We start from the raw sequence: 17,543 nt of genomic DNA, 5'->3' as shown, positions 1-17,543 counted from the left end.
GGTGCTTTTCTTTGAAATGACATAAAATCTACAGGAGTGCTAAAATTAAATCCCTGTGAGGATTGTTTCTCTTTTTTTTTTTTTTTTTTTTAAAGACAGGATCTCATTCTGTCACCCAGGCTGAAGTGCAGTGGCACAAAAACAGCTCACTGCAGCCTCTAACGCCTGTGCTCGAGTAATCCTCCTGCCTCAACCTCCCCAGTAGCTGGAATTACAGGTACGCGCCACCACACCCAGCTAATTTTTTTATTTTTTATAGAGACGGCGTTTGATTACATTCACCAAGCTAGTCTCAAACTCCTGGCTTCAAGCGATCTTCTCACCTCAACCTCCGAAATCACGGGCACTAGCACTACAGGCGTAAGTTATGTTAGCCTGGTTTTTCTTTAAGGGACAGGTTCTCATTATGTTGCCCAGGCCAGTCTCAAACTCCCAGGCTCAAGCAATCCTCCCCACTCAGTTTCCTGAGTAGCTGTGACTACAGGCCCATGCCACCACACACCTGGCTTGCTTTTTAATTATCTGACAGCAAAGTGCTGAATACATTAATTGGTGCTAAATTTTTCTCTTTGGAGGCCTTGGGCTCCTGTCTTGCCAGTGAGCTGATCCCTCAAGGCTGAGCTCCTGGCTCCACCAGGAGTTGAAAGCCATCTAGAAGCTCCCCAGGTATACAGGTGGTGAAAACAAGTTTCAAGCAAAAGGACTGACCAGGGTGTGTGTGTTTGGAGAGGAGGGGGCGGGGGGCCTGCACACTTTCCCTGACTCATTTCCTCATAGAGGTACTTATTTACACTAGAACAGGGACTTTCAAAGTAGTTTTTATTATCACATCCCAAAGTAAGAAATACTTTTTACGTGGTGCTCAGTACAAATACACATTCACAAAATTCATAAAATGCTGGTGTTTTCCATTCTATTCCTTTTTTTTTTTTTTTTTTTTTTTTTTTGAGACAAGAGTCTCACTCTGTTGCCCAGGCTGGAGTGCAGTGGCCTGATCTCGGCTCACTGCAACTCCACCTCCCAGGTTCAAGTGATTCTCCTACCTCAGCCTCCCAAGTGGCTGGGACCACAGGTGCCCACCACCACGCCCAGTTAATTTTTTTTTTTTTTTTTTGAGACGGAGTTTCACTCTTGTCGCCCAGGCTGGAGTGCAATGGCACAATCTCAGCTCACTGCAACCTCCGTCTCCCGGGTTCAAGTGATTCTTCTGCTTTAGCCTCCCAAGTAGCTGGGACTAAAGGCACACACCACCACGCCCAGCTAATTTTGTATTTTTAGTAGAGACGGGGTGTCATCATGTTGGTCAGGCAGGTCTCGAACTCCCGACCTCAAGTGATCCACCTGTCTCGGCCTCCCAAAGTGCTGGGATTACAGGCATGAGCCACCGCGCCCAGTTTTTTTTTTTTTTTTTTTTTTTGAGACAGAGTCTCACTCTGTTGCCCAGGCTGGAGTGCAGTAGCACGATTTTGGCTCACTGCAACCTCTGCCCCTCAGGTTCAAGAGATTACTGTGCCTCAGCCTCCTGAATAGCTGGGATTACAGGCGTGTGCCACCACGCTCAGCTAATTTTTGTATTTTTAGTAGAGATGAGGTTTCACCATGTTGGCCAGACTGGTTTCAAACTCCTGGCCTCAAGCAATCCACCCAGCTCAGACTCCCAAAGTACTGGGATTACAGGCGTGAGCCACCATGCCTGGCCGTCTATTTCATTTTCTAATTTAAAGTTGTATTGGCCGGGCGCGGTGGCTCAAGCCTGTAATCCCAGCACTTTGGGAGGCCGAGATGGGCGGATCACTAGGTCAGGAGATCGAGACCATCCTGGCTAACATGGTGAAACCCTGTCTCTACTAAAAAATACAGAAAACTAGCCGGGCGAGGTGGCGGGCGCCTGTAGTCCCAGCTACTACGGAGGCTGAGGCAGGAGAATGGCGTAAACCCGGGAGGCGGAGCTTGCAGTGAGCTGAGATCCGGCCACTGTACTCCAGCCTGGGTGACAGAGCAAGACTCCGTCTCCAAAAAATAAAATAAAATAAAATTAAATAAAGTTGTATTGGCCGGGCGCAGTGGCTCAAGCCTGTAATCCCAGCACTTTGGGAGGCCGAGACGGGCGGATCACGAGGTCAGGAGATCGAGACCATCCTGGCTAACACGGTGAAACCCCGTCTCTACTAAAAAATACAAAAAGTTAGCCGGGCGAGGTGGCGGGCGCCTGTAGTCCCAGCTACTCGGGAGGCTGAGGCAGGAGAATGGCGTAAACCCGGGAGGCGGAGCTTGCAGTGAGCTGAGATCTGGCCACTGCACTCCAGCCTGGGCAGCAGAGCGAGACTCCGTCTCTAAATAAATAAATAAATAAGTAAATAAATAAATAAATAAATAAATAAATAAATAAATAAAGTTGTAGTAGCAACCCCTAAATTAATTTCATAACACACTAATAGTCTTGAACCAGTTTGAACCCCAGCCCTGGAGTCATACTCTTGGGCTCTCTCCTCAACCCTCACTCACTGTCCCCCAGAGGCCTGTTTTATTTGGATGGGGATTTTAGAAGGCAGGAGGCATGCTCAAACAGGCTGCTTCTGAGCTCCCCTCCCAGCCCTGCCCATCTGCAAAGAGAGTGGGTGAGGATGCTCCCTGCTTCCTGGGCTGGGGCCTGGCTCTGTAGGGTCAGCAGGTGACGTTGTTCTCTCCGTTTCACTGCCTCCTGCATCTTCTCAGTTGGTTCTATCCCTGGAGATAAGCGGTATTTTTTATTCTGGAAGGTTCCAATGTTTAGCAATGTTAAATAGTTCCAGCAAGATAAGGGCTAAAGGTGTTCCCGATGGATTTTCTAACAAGGGCATTTGTTGGAGACACAGGTGAAAACAGTTTCACTGGGTGCATGGGGCAAGGCATAGGAAGTGCACATTATTCAGGCGTGGGGCTGAAATGGACAAGAACCAGAGAAGCCAGTTTTCTGAAGTGGGAGAAATCTGAGTATATGTGTGTGGGTTGCTAGAAAACACCAGGAGGTGGGGTGGGGGTAAGGAGTGAGAAGGGGTAGGGGGCAAATTGATTTCTAAGATAGTCCTCCCTGGTCCTACAAAATGGCATGGAGTGGCTTACAATAAAACCACATTCTGAAACCAATGTCAACACGCACCCCAGGGGCAACCATTAACCGTTGGGAAACTGGAGCCAGTGAGTAATTGTTCCAACCTCTCTTCCTTTCGAGAGGCCTTAGTGCCCTGAGAGGCCCCAATGGGATTCGGCCCAGAAGGTCCACAGCAGAGTCCTTGATGCTGCACCCTGTCATTGGCCTCCTTTCCTTCTTCCCTGTCCTACTCTGCTAATGTCCTTCTCCTGCCTCCAGACATCACTTCCCAAATAAACTACATCCATAGTCCTCCAAAAGTGTTAATACAGAAATACGGATGTAGCTAAAACATCACTATCTGGGAGGAGAGGAGCATACATATGTAGCCAAAGGGAAAGGGGGTCACATCAGAAGGAATAGGGGCTGGGACCCAGAGCCAGGGGTACAGAGGAATCGGGAACTATAAGGAGGTGAAGAATTGAGACAACATAAAGGGAAACAGGTAACCCTGCTGGGCCCTGAGAGCCACAGGCGGTCTCTCGACCCATGTACCCTACAGCCGGCTGTACATGGTGTCACCCCTTTGGAGAGCCAAAAGAACCTGACTGCTGTACTCAGGTCGTTTCTCCTCTTCTTCCTCCTCGTGCTACACACGTAGAAGCCTTGGCAGCCACTGGGGGGACCTAGAACAAGGCAGTCAGCTCTAAACATTCTGAACTTCTGACACTGCTTAATTCAGCCTGACCAGGACCCCAAGACAACTGGGTCCAGGAGGCAGCGAAAGAAGGCTAGAGGTGGCGGGGAGCCAGGGCCCTGGGTTCTATTCCTGCCTCTGCCACCCCATAGCCGTGTGATCTCCGGCGTCTTGCTTCAATTTCCTCCCCGAGGTCTTGAGAGATGACCAGGAGACAGATCGCTTGGGCTTGAACGCAGGCTACACCGAAGCACTACGATGCGGCGTTGGGCGGGTTACTTAACTCTTGGGCCTCGGTTTTCCCTTTTGCGTGGTATCGTTGTACGGGGTAACCGAGAAAAGCCGTGAGCTAACCCCTGGTGGTTGCCAGCAAGCACCGCCGTCTCCCGTCCTCCCCAGGCACAGCCTCTCCTCCCCACACCCCGCACCTGGCACGAGGAGCGGAGGTCCCTGCGCGCCTGCCAGCGCCCCCCACCCGCGCCGCCGGGTCCCGGGCGGCCAGCCGTGACAGCGGCGGTGCATTGTGGGGCTTGTAGTGCCGGACTAGGGCTGGGTGGGTGGGCGCGGCCGCGGCAGTCGCAGCGGGGCCATCTTCAGCGGGCGAGCGGGCTCGGCCTGTGCAGCCCGCACCTGCGCCCCTCGCCCGGCCCGATGGCGCCGCGGCCGCTGGGCCCCTTGGTGCTGGCGCTGGGCGGCGCCGCGGCGGTTCTGGGCTCCGTGCTCTTCATCCTCTGGAAGACCTACTTTGGCCGCGGCAGGGAGCGGCGCTGGGACCGGGGCGAGGCCTGGTGGGGCGCGGAAGCCGCCCGCCTCCCCGAGTGGGACGAGTGGGACGTGAGTGCCGGGCCTAGGTTCGCGAAAGGGCGGGCAAGCTGGGGCTGCGACTCCGCGCATGTGGCCAAGGGGTGTGACCGCGGCCCTGCTGGCGCCGGAAGCTCGGGGGGTCGAGAGCTTGGCAGCCGCAGCGCAGAGGCCCCGCGCGGGTGGCCGGTGAGAGCCCGGGAACCGAGGAACGGTTGGGCGTGTTTGGGTGTGTACGGCGCCGTAGAGCCGCGCCGTCGCTCCACGCCGTGGGGCTCGGGCGTTCCAGCGTGGGCCGGAGTTTGGAGGGCGCGGTTCGGGAGTGTCCTGGGCCCCAGCTGGGTCGGCTCGCGCCCCTCCGGCGCCTGCGCAGTGCGCCCCGCCCCGGCAGATGTCGGGAGAAACCCCGTCCCCTCCCGCCTGCGGCTGGGACTCCGAGTCCGGGGTAGGAAGCAGGGCGCGGGAGCGTGAGGAGTTCGCCAAGGGTTTGGAACTCAGGACTCCAAAGGCAGCGTTCGTCCCACTCATCCAGACCATGCCTGCCTGTCCCAGGACGGGTGGAAGGCGGGCCTGAGCCCTCTGGTGCCTTGGTCTTCCCTCGCGAAAGGTCCACCAGGAGGCCGCCAGCCGCAGCCTTACCTCCGCTTCCCCGCAGCCCGAGGACGAGGAGGACGAGGAGCCGGCGCTGGAGGAGCTGGAACAGCGCGAGGTGCTGGTGCTGGGGCTGGATGGCGCGGGCAAAAGCACGTTCCTGCGCGTGCTGTCGGGGAAGCCACCTCTGGAAGGCCACATCCCCACCTGGGGCTTCAACTCCGTGCGTCTGCCCACCAAGGACTTTGAGGTGGACCTGCTAGAAAGTGAGCGGACACCCTACCCCATCTCCCCGTCTCCTCTACTGGACCTGTCCTGGATTCTCGCAGGGAAGGGGGCTTCCAAAATGCATGTCTAAGCAGCACATTCCCGTGTACGAATCCTTCCCACCCCTCTCTGGGGCACAGGATTCAGTCCACGCTCTGTGCTCTGACATTTAGGGCCTTCTTGATCGGGCCTCTCCAGTTGCACCGCCTGCTCCATCACCCCTACCAAAGTTGATAGGCCTAACACAGGGATACTAATAGCTAAGGGTTCATATGCCAAGCACTTGACAGGCATTGCTTAAGAAAACTCCCCTAAACAATTACATAAAACTAGAATCAGTCACTACACTAATTATCTCCAGAGAAAAATGAGTTCCAGCAGTAGTATCATGAATCCAAGGTCACCCACCTTTCTAGTGTTCTTTTTTTTTTTTTTTTTTTTTTTTTTTTTGAGATGGAGTCTCACTGTGACACTCAGGCTGGAGGGCAATGGTGCAATCTCGGCTCACTGCAACTTCCGCCTCCTGGATTCAAGCGATTCTCCAGCCTCAGCCTCCGGAGCAGCTGGGATTGCATGCGCCCGCCACCACGCCCGGCTAATTTTTGTACTTTTAGAGGAGACGGGGTTTCACCATGTTGGTCAGGCTAGTCTTGAACTCCTGACGTTAAGTGATCCGTCCCCTTCGACCTCCCAAAGTGCTGGGACTGCAGGCGTAAGCCGCCGCGCCCGACCTTTCTAGTCTTTTTTTTTTTTTTTTTTGAGACAGGGTCTCTGTTGCCCAGGCTGGAGTGCAGTGAGCAGTGGCACACCCTCCCCCACCATTGCCTGTCTGGCCCAATCTAGTGTCATCTTTCCTCTCAGCACCACAGTCTCCTCTTTGGTCTTCCTGCTTCCCCTTCTGTCCCTAGTGTCAGCTGGAGAAAGCCCATGTCAGGTCATGTCACTTTTGCTTAAAGCCCTTGGTGGTCTCCCCACCCCCTCACTGTGGTCTTTGGCCCTATGTGGCCCGTCCCAGCTAGCCTCACAGCTATATCTTTCTCCTTCTTGCAGTGCCTCAGCACCCCAGCCTTCTTTTTTTTTTTTTTTTTGAGACGGAGTCTCGCTCTCGCCCGGGCTGGAGTGCAGTGGCCGGATCTCAGCTCACTGCAAGCTCCGCCTCCCGGGTTTACGCCATTCTCCTGCCTCAGCCTCCCGAGTAGCTGGGACTACAGGCGCCCGCCACCTCGCCCGGCTAGTTTTTTGTATTTTTAGTAGAGACGGGGTTTCACCGTGTTAGCCAGGATGGTCTCCATCTCCTGACCTCGTGATCCGCCCGTCTCGGCCTCCCAAAGTGCTGGGATTACAGGCTTGAGCCACCGCGCCCGGCCCACCCCAGCCTTCTTTCTGTTTTGCAGACACTTCCAGCTTGCTCTCCCCTCTGTCTGGAATGCTTTCCTCTGCCTCTTCCCGTGGCTGGTTCCTTCTCATCATCCCACACTCAGCTCACATGCCACTTGCTTGATGAGACCTACCCAGACCACCCAATCCAGGGCCAACCCCTGTTCCACCTCAGCCACTTTCCCTTTTTTCTGTTTTATTTCCTTCCTTTCTGAAATGTGTTGATGTCATTGCCATGTCCTTCCCAGTTAGGGAGGGAGCTCCTTGGTGCAGGGCCCCTGCCTGCCTTGCTCACCTCTGTATCCCCAGCACCCAGATCAGTGCTTGGCACCTAGCAAGCACTCAGTAAATACTTGTTGAGTGCCTGCTATGTGCCAGGCATTGTGCTGAGGGCTTTGTGGGGATCCAGAGGTAAGTGTCTCTGACTCTCACAGCTTAGAATCCACAAGTGTCAGAGCATAGCCAGAAACACTAGGGTGCGGGGTGACCAATGGGACTACTGCAGGGGAGCACAGAGGAACAGAAAGGTGACCCAGGCTGGGGGACTGTGTTGGCAACCATGTGTTGGTAGGATGGAGTATGACATTTCCAAGGGAAAAGAAGGGGATGGGGAAACTGAATGGAGAATGGTTGTATATAGGCAGGGCAGGGGGTCCTGAGTTTTCTAGACAATAGGACTCTTGGCTCCTATCACAGCCATCACTGACAGTTTCGAACCTGTCGGAGAAAGCTAAGAATTAGCAAGAGGCAAAGCAAGACAGCCCAGGGGAAAGAACTGAAGAGTCCCATTTATTGAGCACCTATGTGTCAGTCCTGTGAAAGGTACATTGCACATGGTACCTGTGGGTTTTACTGCAACCTGTTAGGACAGTTCAGGGAGGAGACTGGGGTTTAAAGCTAGGGACTTGCCCCAGGAGACCCACCTGTCAGAGCTGGAGCTGCATCTCGTCTGAGTAGCTGCGGACACTTTTCCTTGCCCCTCGCCGGTGGAAGCTCACCAAGCTAGGAACAGGGTGGGGTGGGGGCTGTGGGCAGTGAGCCAGGGCCCTGGACGCTCTGAGCTGGCCCCTGGCCTCTCCTCAGTTGGTGGCAGCCAGAACCTGCGCTTCTACTGGAAGGAGTTTGTGAACGAGGTGGATGTGCTGGTGTTTGTGGTGGACTCAGCGGACCGACTGCGACTGCCCTGGGCCCGACAGGAGCTGCACAAGCTGCTGGACAAGGACCCTGACCTGCCTGTCGTGGTGGTGGCCAACAAGCAGGTGAGGGCTGTGGGAGGGCAGCTCAGTCCAGGGGATATCCACTTAGAGATGCTTGGGCAGGGGCAAGGAGCGCTGCCTGGGCCCATGGCCTAGAGAGGTTGGCTGAGATGCTGCCCCTACCTCTTCTACCTATGCCTTGTCCTGATGCCTGCCTCTGTCTTCCTTCCTCTTTGCCTCCCTATCATCTCGCACCCTGGAGAGATGAGAAAAATAATTATTAAGTGCCTCCTACATGCCAGGCATGGTGTTTTTTGTTTGTTTGTTTGTTTGTTTTCTTTGAGGCAGTGTCTTATTCTGTTGCCCAGGCTGGAATGCAGTGGTGTGATCTCAGCTCACTGCAACCTCCACCTCCCGGGTTCAAGCAATTCTTGTGCCTCAGCCTTCCGAGTAGCTGGGATTACAGACATGTGCCACCACACCCAGCCAATTTTTGTATTTTTAGTAGCGGCGGAGTTTTGCCATGTTGGCCGGGCTGGTCTTGAACTCCTGACCTCAAGTGATCTGCCCACCTCAGCTTCCCAAAGTGCTGGAATTATAGGCATTAGCCATTGTGTCTGGCCCCCAGGTACGGTTTTGAATAACATTTCTTCTTATGCTTCTGTTCAGCCTATAAAGTATGGGATGTTATTCCATTTTATAGATGAGAGAAGTTTTGTAATCTTTCCAAGGTTGTACATCTTGAGAGTAATAGAATTGGTCCAGGCGTGGTGGCTGAAACCTCTACCCCCAACACTTTGAGGCCAAGGAAGGTGGCTCGTTTGTTTCCAGGAGTTCGAGACCAGCCTGGGCAACATGGCGAAACTCTGTCTCTACAAAAAAATGCAAAAAATTAGCTGGGTATGGTGGTGTCTGCCTATAGTCCCAGCTACTTTGGAGGCTGAGGCAGAAAGATCGCTTGAACCCGGGAGGTCGAGGCTGCAGTGAGCTGTGATCACACTCTAGCCTGGGTGACACAGCAAGACCCTATCTCAAAAAAAAAAAAAAAAAAAAAAATAGTAGAATTGAGAACGTCTAACTCTAAAGCTGTACCTTTTCCACTCTGCTATTCCCTTGCAAATTCTGGCTCTAGATCAGAGAGCTGAAGCTGGTAACTGATGAGAGGTAGAAGAGGTTAAATAATTACAGCTAACACTTATTGTGTGTTTACGGTGTGCCATACATGTGGTAAGCACCTGACAATCATGACCTCACTTCAGCCCTCCAAAAACCCCGTGATGGGCCCTGCTGTTAGCACTAAATACCTGGAGCTGCAGCTGGTATGTGGCAAAGCCAACCTGAAGTCAGATATTCTTCAAAGTTCTTCCTCTAAACCAGTATGCTGCACCTCTCGTGGGTGCCAGAGAGTCGCCTTGGGCCCAGGAACCCTCAATATCACAGACCTTGGGTCCCATTCTCAATATCAGGTGAAACTGCCAGAGTACAGAGTCTGATCCTATTTCCTGCGGCCTGAACTCAGGTGCCTCTGAGAGCTGTGGGACCTATTTCCAACTTGACATGGAGAGAGGCTGTATGTCTTTGACCTCAGATTCCCCAACCTATTAGGAAACATTTGACAATTATTTCTAAATAGGGTGACTGTATGTCCTTTTCTGTCCAAGACAGTCCCCATATATGACTATTAATAGTGCCTGCTCTGAGCCTCACACTACCCCAGTTTGGACAAGGAATCACATCATATTCTATTTATAAACTAATTTATAGCAGTTTTGAACCTGTAGGAGACAACATCTAAGGTCCCAGCAGTCTCTCAATTGCTCCAGGAAGAATCATTTCAATCTTGGGCCAGGGTTGAAATTACAATGTACCATCACCAGCCATGCTGTGTAGTGGTCTCTTGTTTTCCTCCAGCTAGTTTCTAGAGGTCTTGTCTGGAAGTGACCCTACTGTATCATCTCTCCATGACTGAGTTTAGGAAACTTGGTTATCAAACCAACCTGAGTTGGAACCTGGCTCTGCCACTTATCACTGTTACCTTAGCTCAATGATTTCAGCTCCCTGAGCTAATTTTCTCATCAATTAAGTGTGGACTGTGAAAATTAAGCTAGGTATATAAGGGCCTATCTACAACGCTTGACACATACAAAGTGCTCTGTTTCTGGCTGGGCGTGGTGGCTCATGCCTGTAATCCCAGCACTTTGGGAGGCTGAGGCGGGTGGATCACCTAAGGTCAGGAGTTCGAGACCAGCCTGGCTAACAAGGCGAAACCCTGTCTCTACTAAAAATACAAAAATTAGCCAGGCATGGTGGCTCACGCCTGTAGTCCCAGCTACTAGGGAGGCTGAAGCAGGAGAATCGCTTCAGGATTCCACCACAGGAGGTAGAGGTTGCAGTGAGCCAAGATCGTGCCACTGCAGTCCAGCCTGGGTGACAGAGCAAAACTCCGTCTCAAAACAAAAAAAGAAAGTGCTCTGTTTCTTACCACAGTGACTGTGGTAATGCAATGAAATTACCACAGTGATGATGCAATGAAAAGAGGTTGGTACAAAGGTGAGCCCAGGGTGAGGGAGAGAGTATTGAGTTTAGATCAACGGGTCCAGAGGCTACTTCTTGGAACTTGGGGCCTGATATTCCCAGGGATAGCCTAAGAACAGTGTATTTCATGAATGACAAGGGTGTGAGTGTGTTACGAAATGCTGCCAGCTGTGTTCTGACTTCTCTGTCTCACCCAGGACCTGAGCGAGGCCATGAGTATGGTGGAGCTGCAGCGGGAGCTGGGCCTACAGGCTATCGATAACCAGCGGGAGGTTTTCCTCTTGGCAGCCAGCATTGCCCCTGCAGGACCTAGCTTCGAAGAGCCTGGCACTGTTCACATCTGGAAACTGCTCTTGGAGCTTCTCTCCTAGGCTGGAGCTCTCCTGCTCGCCACCTGCCTGTCAAGACCACAGTTGTACTGCTGCTGTTTCATTGCCAGACTGGGCCTGGGGCAAGAGCCACATGACAGCATTTCTCTTCTGCCCTCCTTTCCCTCTCAAGAGCAGGGCGTGGGCAAGGCCAAGAACCATGCAGAAGCTTTCCTGGTGAGGTGGCCGTGAAGCCGAAGCTGGGAGGTGGGTGAGACAGAGGGTGGGGAGGATAGTGTCTAGCTCATTCCAGGCTGGAATGTGGATCCAGCTTTCCCTTCTGTTACCTGTACAGTGAGATACTCAGTGGGCTCAGTCCTCCGTTGCAGGGTCCCGGTAGCTGAGGAACCAGTGTAGGTGTCAGAAATGTTCCTAGAGCCTCAAGGTCTCTCCCAGTCTAGACTGTTCCCTCCTGGTGACGTCATGCTTTTCTCACGTGGGCAGCTTCTGAGTGGTAACACAGCCAGCCTTTGTTCCCAGTCCTGCATTGTACAGCCCCAGCTCCACCTAAATGACTTGTGGCCTTGTGCAATCTCTGCCTCTCTGGCCCCAGAGCCATTATTTTTAAAGGGAGGTGGTTTCCCAATTCGGAGATGCCTTTCCCAGCCATGGGAGTATGAAGTGCTAGGATGAACCTGGCAATCCTAGCAAGGAGCTTTCTGAAGACCTCCCTGCTTTTCCCTGAGCCCAGGCCTGGCCTGCCAGCCTCTTTTGACTACAGAATAACATATTCACCCACCAAACAGAAAAAGTGAAGGCTGGGTTTTTTTCCCCTCTAATCTGTAGACAAGCTGCTGCTCTTGTACTAACTGTGCCAATGCCCATGTTTACATAAGTCAGGGGAATGAAGGAGCCTGTGTCCCTGGGATGAGCCTGTGTCCCTGGGACGACAGTCAACTGGAGCTAGGTGTTGACCTCAGAACTGCATTTTATTTATTTATAAGAGGAACAGGCCAGAGTTCTAGGCTCTGTTTCTAGGTGCTGTTATCAAAACCCCAGATGATAGTGATGGAAAATTTGGAACTTAGGAAAATAGCTGGAATCATGAATGACAATGAGATAACATACAGATGTCAATGGAGACAACGTTGTAGTTCCTCCTCCCACCAGGCTTTGAGGCTGTCTTCGATGTCATAGTACTTTACATGGATTCACATGAACTAAAACTCCACCACTTGGCCTAGGATGTTGAAAGGGTGCAAATTTCTTCTGGGTAGATAAGAAATGGCTCTGGGAGAGGATTTCCCTTATGTGAATCTAGGTAAAAAGATGGAAAAAAATTGTATTATGTGATCCTAAGGACAGGAATAGCAGACCAGCCAACGGGGTGGCCTTGGGAACATCACTCAGCCTTTCCGGGCCCAGTTTTTCCCCAGCGAAAGGCGAGTTGGACTGAGTTTCTGGAGTTCTCATCAGTGCACACTCCATGGTTCTCCAGTGCTTGGCCATCAGCCCAGTGTAAGGACTGGCTCTGTACTGACATGTATTGTTAGTACAGGCAAAGAGGAGCCTATTGTCTGTTAGGGACCACTAAATCAACAACCACAAAGGGATTTTTTTTTTTTCTTTAAGAGGAGCTGTGCACCTCAGTTTGCTGTCTAGTTGAGAATAGAGATTGTGTGCCTTCATTTCATTTGACATTTACCCAGCATGCCTCAGTTCCACACTGTGACCAGTGCAAGAAGAAGAACTGTGATAAAAGCAGTTCAACAGGCCGCAAGGAGGGTGGGAACTTCTGAAGTCCAGAAGCAAGTGCGATCTTTGGAATAGAGGCTGCTGTGCCCTTGAGCGCCATGTAAAGAATCACTGTTCTTTAGAGTGCTGGTTCACTTTCTGCAGTAAGAAGTGGTTTATGTGCTCCTATGTAAAATTTTAAGGAAGGACTTGGGTTTTAGAGTAGCCTTTGAAACTTTGCTGGCAGCTTTTCATTTTGTCATTGGAAGGGTAAGAGACTTTTCTCCTTTGTTCTATGAACTTGTTCTTCAGCGCTTGAAGGTGTTAACAAAAAAAACCTTAGACAACTTCAACATAGTTTAAAAACTATGTTCTGGTTTTGAGCAGAAAAAAGATGCATGAACTGGGTAGTACTTAGCACCAAAAGCAGTTCAGAATGCTCAGCCCCACAGTGTGTGCAGGCTACATTTATAGCCAGAGAAACGAAAATAACTCAGATTGCCTGATTGGCTGCAGTCTGGCATTTGTCTTATTTGAACATGTTTTAGCAGCCTTCAGCTGATGATTGACTGACGGTTTGGCTGCTGTGATTGGCTAAAATTCGGCTACATGTTAGAAGAACATACTTTTCGGTTAGGTTATGAGTTGTTTACACTTTAAGTTACAATTCACTGTGTACAGAGGCAGCTTTAGGCCAGACTTAATTCAGCTTCACAGTATCTACCATTTTGCTCAGTCCCTTAATTTTGAGAGATTGACCAAAATCCCAGGTACTCACACCACCTTGTCACTATTTGACCTCATTATGGAACTCACAGTTTACAATGTTAAATCAGTTAGAGGATTCTTTATGTCTTCATGTTTTTGTTCCTCTAACCGTAATGAGACCACTTGAGGTACAAAGGATGATGGCACTGGTGGACTTACGACTACAGCACATCAGTGAGGACCTTAGGATGGCCATCAGGGCATAATACCAAGAAACTGGAAGGCATTCCTAAATATGAGTCTCCACAAACCAAACTGATCGGAATCAGACAACTCAAGGTCACAGTCACAATGATAAAAAATAGTTCAGCAGCATTCAAGCTCTGTGGCTCATAGCCTGTTCGGGGTATAACAGCAATTAAGGACATAGTTCACTATGGAGTAACTGAATTTTAAGGTTTTTGATTTTTTAGTTAGCTTGGTAACAAAAGTCATAGTGATTGGGATACCCACTAAAGGAAAGATCAAGATTAGAAAACCTTGAACGGCTCAGCTTGCTATCTACTATTCAGGATGCCTGCAAACCGACCCCTAGCTGTTCCTGCAAACACATTACGTGTTCCTTTTCCCTGAGAAATGTCCTTGATGTGTTTGGTGGCAGTATCTACAGAAGCGGCAGCCACCACCGCCTTTTAAAGCTTTCCATAGTAGTAGAATCGGGAAAGATAAGCACAGCGTTCGGTTTTGTTCAGCACCACACACAAGCTCCTAGCTGGGCAAAGGAAATCTAAAGCTGCATGAAGTTCCATTAAGTGTTTTTGTTGAACACCGATGGCCTCATCCATCCATCTGTGGCTTCTACCAGTGTGAATCTCCATGCTACAAAATTTTTTTCAATTTAGCATTTACTTTAATTTCCATACAGTTGGCACTCCACTGCCACAGCAAGTGAGTCCCAGGAACCCCACTGGAACATCTGCTCGGTGGAAACTTACTCATCATCTGTCTCAAGGCCGGTATTCATTTTAGTCTTGGACCTCTGATTATGGGGACTTTCAGAGAAAGCTGTTTGCAAGGCGAGTGTGAATCAGGCGAAACAGCAAGATCTGAAGTCAGGACAGAGTAAGCAAATTATCCACAGACCTCATATGTACCCTCTGAAGCTGGAAAGTGGGGGCCACCTGGTAGCATTTCAGCAGGGGTCACTTACATTCCACCATAAGTCTGCACAGCTCCAAAACAAGATCCAGTGGGGAACTTGTTTTTTTGTGGTCCCTTTATAGCATGCTGTAAGGGTGCATAACCACAGCCAGTGAGAAGGGACCCTACTGGATTTAACCCAGTGACATTATATAAGCAATTGCTTGGAGCCACATAGATAGTTCCCAGGTCCTGAATATGTGACGCCTGAAAGCATAGGTGTAGGCAGTATTCCTTGCATAGGCATTACCTGGACAGGTTTTCTGTATTGGCACTTATTAGTTATTAATTGAAAAGGTCAGAGTACCACTTCCAGTGAGCGTAGGGAAGCAAGTAGTGGTGTTTAGAATATCAAGGTTAGCTGCTGGGCGCCGTAGCTCACGCCTGTAATCCCAGCACTTTGGGAGGCTGAGGCAGGCGGATCACGAGGTCAGGAGATCGAGACCATCCTGGTTAACATGGTGAAACCCCTTCTCTACCAAAAAGTACAAAAAATTAGCCGGGGGTGGCGGCACACGCCTGTAATCCCAGCTACTTGGGAGGCTGAGGCAGGAGAATTGCTTAAACCCAGGAGGCGGAGGTTGCAGTGAGCCAAGATCGCACCACTGTACTCCAGCCTGGGAGACAGAGTGGACTACTCTGTCTCAAAAAAAAAAAAAAAAAAAAAGGTTAGCATTCCACTCTTCCTTTGGGGTTTGGGGTTTTGGGGTGACTCATTGGGAACATGAAGAGATACTGGCATTAATGGAATCGTTTCCTGATTTTGGCATTAACTCAGACCCAACAGTTACTCTAGTTACTTGCTAGAGCATTAGCTTTTGCTAAAGCCAGCCCCAGATTATGGTCCCATGGATTTTCCCATAAAGAAAGGGAAAGGATTTGGGGGCAGAAAATAGGAAATAGAGGGAAAAAGATAAGATTTTTGTGATTGCAGTGAAGTCTTCATCCACAATCTAGGGAAAGCTGTTCATGTCTAGGATACCATCTGCTTCTGGGGAAAAACTTCCCTGGTTAGCTTTACCTTAAAGTCTCCAACAGGTGCATAGTTCCAGGAGTCTGGAGAGGTCCTTTTGAGCTGTGAGATGTGGACCCACGGTTCGAAGCCCTGAAGTTTTGCCACAGTGTGGGTAATAGAAGAACTCGGTATCGTCTCTTTCTATGAGGTTTAAGGGCACTTTTTCCCTGATATCATCTCTAGAAGACCCAGTCTCAGGTTACAGATTGTGAAGGGTTTGATGGTCCTCTGTGGGTCACAGGAAGTTTATTTTGTCAAAATACAGTGTGACATAATGCGTTATAGCTTTGTAGTATTTAGTCATATGAGCATTTAGGAGAGTAGAAACTACGTGAAGTTCTGTTAGGAGCACAGGCTTTCTAGTAACTATTTCATGGGGGTCAATCTGTGTCCTGTCGTGGATCTGATCGGCGGACCAAAGGCAATGGTTGACTTTCTTCTTCAGAGATCAGAGAAATAAAAATGAAATTCAACGGCCAGGCGCGGTGGCTCAAGCCTGTAATCCCAGCACTTTGGGAGGCCAAGACAGGCGGATCAGGAAGGTCAGGAGATCCAGATCATCCTGGCGAACACGGTGAAACCCCATCTCTACTAAAAAAATACAAAAAACTAGCCGGGCGAGGTGGCGGGTCCCAGCTACTCGGGAGGCTGAGGCAGGAGAATGGTGGAAACCCGGGAGGCGGAGCTTGCAGTGAGCTGAGATCCAGCCACTGCACTCCAGCCCAGGCAACAGAGCGAGACTCTGTCTCAAAAAAAAAAAGAAAAAAAAAGAAATTCAAAGCCAATGGTAGTACCTTTGGCCAAGATAATCCAATCAGTTCAGTTAATTTTGCCAGTTTTAGTTTTAAAATATTATGTGTCCTTTTGGCCTTTCCGGAAGACTGAGGGTGAAAGGGACGATGGTAGTGCCGCTGTGTTGCTAACACTTTATTTAGCTGCTTCATGGTTTGTCCAATAAAATGAGTTCCTCTGTCACTGGAGATTCTTCCAGAGATGCCCCATAAAGGAAACGCATTTTCTTATAACTCCTTAGCTGCTGTCACAGCACCAGCTCTCCTACACAGGCAGGCTTCTGTCCAACCAGAAAACATGCCAGCTATTACAAGAACATACCGATACTTAATCGAGGGTGGCAGTTGAATGAGGGCCATCTGTAAACGTTCCAGGGGTCCAGCAGGTGGTGGTGGAAATACACACTTGGAGTTTTTATTATCTTCCCAGGATTATGGGTTTGACAAACCAAATATTGGTTATAACCCATTTTAGCATTTTAGAGGAGTCACACTATCAATGGTTTTTATAATTTGGATGACTTTGCGCATTTCATGAGGAATTGTGAGGTGCAGAGGGTGTTTTTGTTTTGAGACAGGATCTCACTCTGTCACCTAGGCCGGAATGCAGTGGTGCAATCGTGGCTCACTACAACCTCCACCTCCAGGGATCAAGCAGTCCTCCCACCTCAGTCTCCTGAGTAGCTGGGACTACCGGTGTGCGCAACCATCCCCAGCTAATTTTTGTAATTTTTGCAGAGAGGGTTTTACCCTCTTGCCCAGGCTGGTCTTAAACTCCTGGGCTGAAGCCATCTGTCCAGCTCAGCTTCCCAAAGTGCTGGGATCATAGGGATGAGCCACCATGCCTGGCCGAGTGCAAAGGTTTTAACAATGAAAGTTTCAAGGGCTCAGGAAGGACCAGGGGGCCATCTAGGCTCTCCATGAGTTTACACTTAACATTATGTTTACGTCTGTCAGACAATTTTGGCTTTCCAAGTCAGGTGCATGGCACTGTTAGATGGGTCATCAAAAAGGTCATCAATCTAGTGGCGTTCATTCCAATTGCACATCCTAACTGTTTCAGCACTATCTGATTTAGCATGAAAATCTGTCAGGGCAGTCCCTTGATATTCAGGTTCAGCTTTCCATGTATGGGCTTCAATCTTGCAAGAATTTGTTATTTATTTTTCTCCTTTACTCAAGATAGCTTGGACCTTATAGCAATTTGTGATGGCAACAGGATGGTAGCAAGTTCATCCACCTGAGTCTGTTTT

At 50.2% G+C, this 17,543-nt stretch overlaps 1 protein-coding gene across 1 annotated transcript; it reads left to right on the top strand.

Moving 5' to 3' along the window:
- The first annotated feature begins 4,328 nt into the window (after positions 1–4,328).
- On the top strand, positions 4,329–16,070 carry ARL10 (ADP ribosylation factor like GTPase 10). The gene is made up of 4 exons (XM_010386380.2): positions 4,329–4,601; positions 5,224–5,425; positions 7,887–8,062; positions 10,732–16,070. Exons 1-4 carry the CDS (start codon positions 4,419–4,421, stop codon positions 10,903–10,905), a joined length of 735 nt encoding a protein of 244 aa, XP_010384682.1. The 5' UTR covers positions 4,329–4,418; the 3' UTR covers positions 10,906–16,070.
- Positions 16,071–17,543: the final 1,473 nt, after the last annotated feature.

This window comes from Rhinopithecus roxellana, chromosome 3 (genome assembly GCF_007565055.1).
Source record: "Rhinopithecus roxellana isolate Shanxi Qingling chromosome 3, ASM756505v1, whole genome shotgun sequence".
In the NCBI taxonomy this organism is placed as follows: domain Eukaryota; kingdom Metazoa; phylum Chordata; class Mammalia; order Primates; family Cercopithecidae; genus Rhinopithecus; species Rhinopithecus roxellana.
This window is presented reverse-complemented; position numbering and strand designations above follow the sequence as displayed.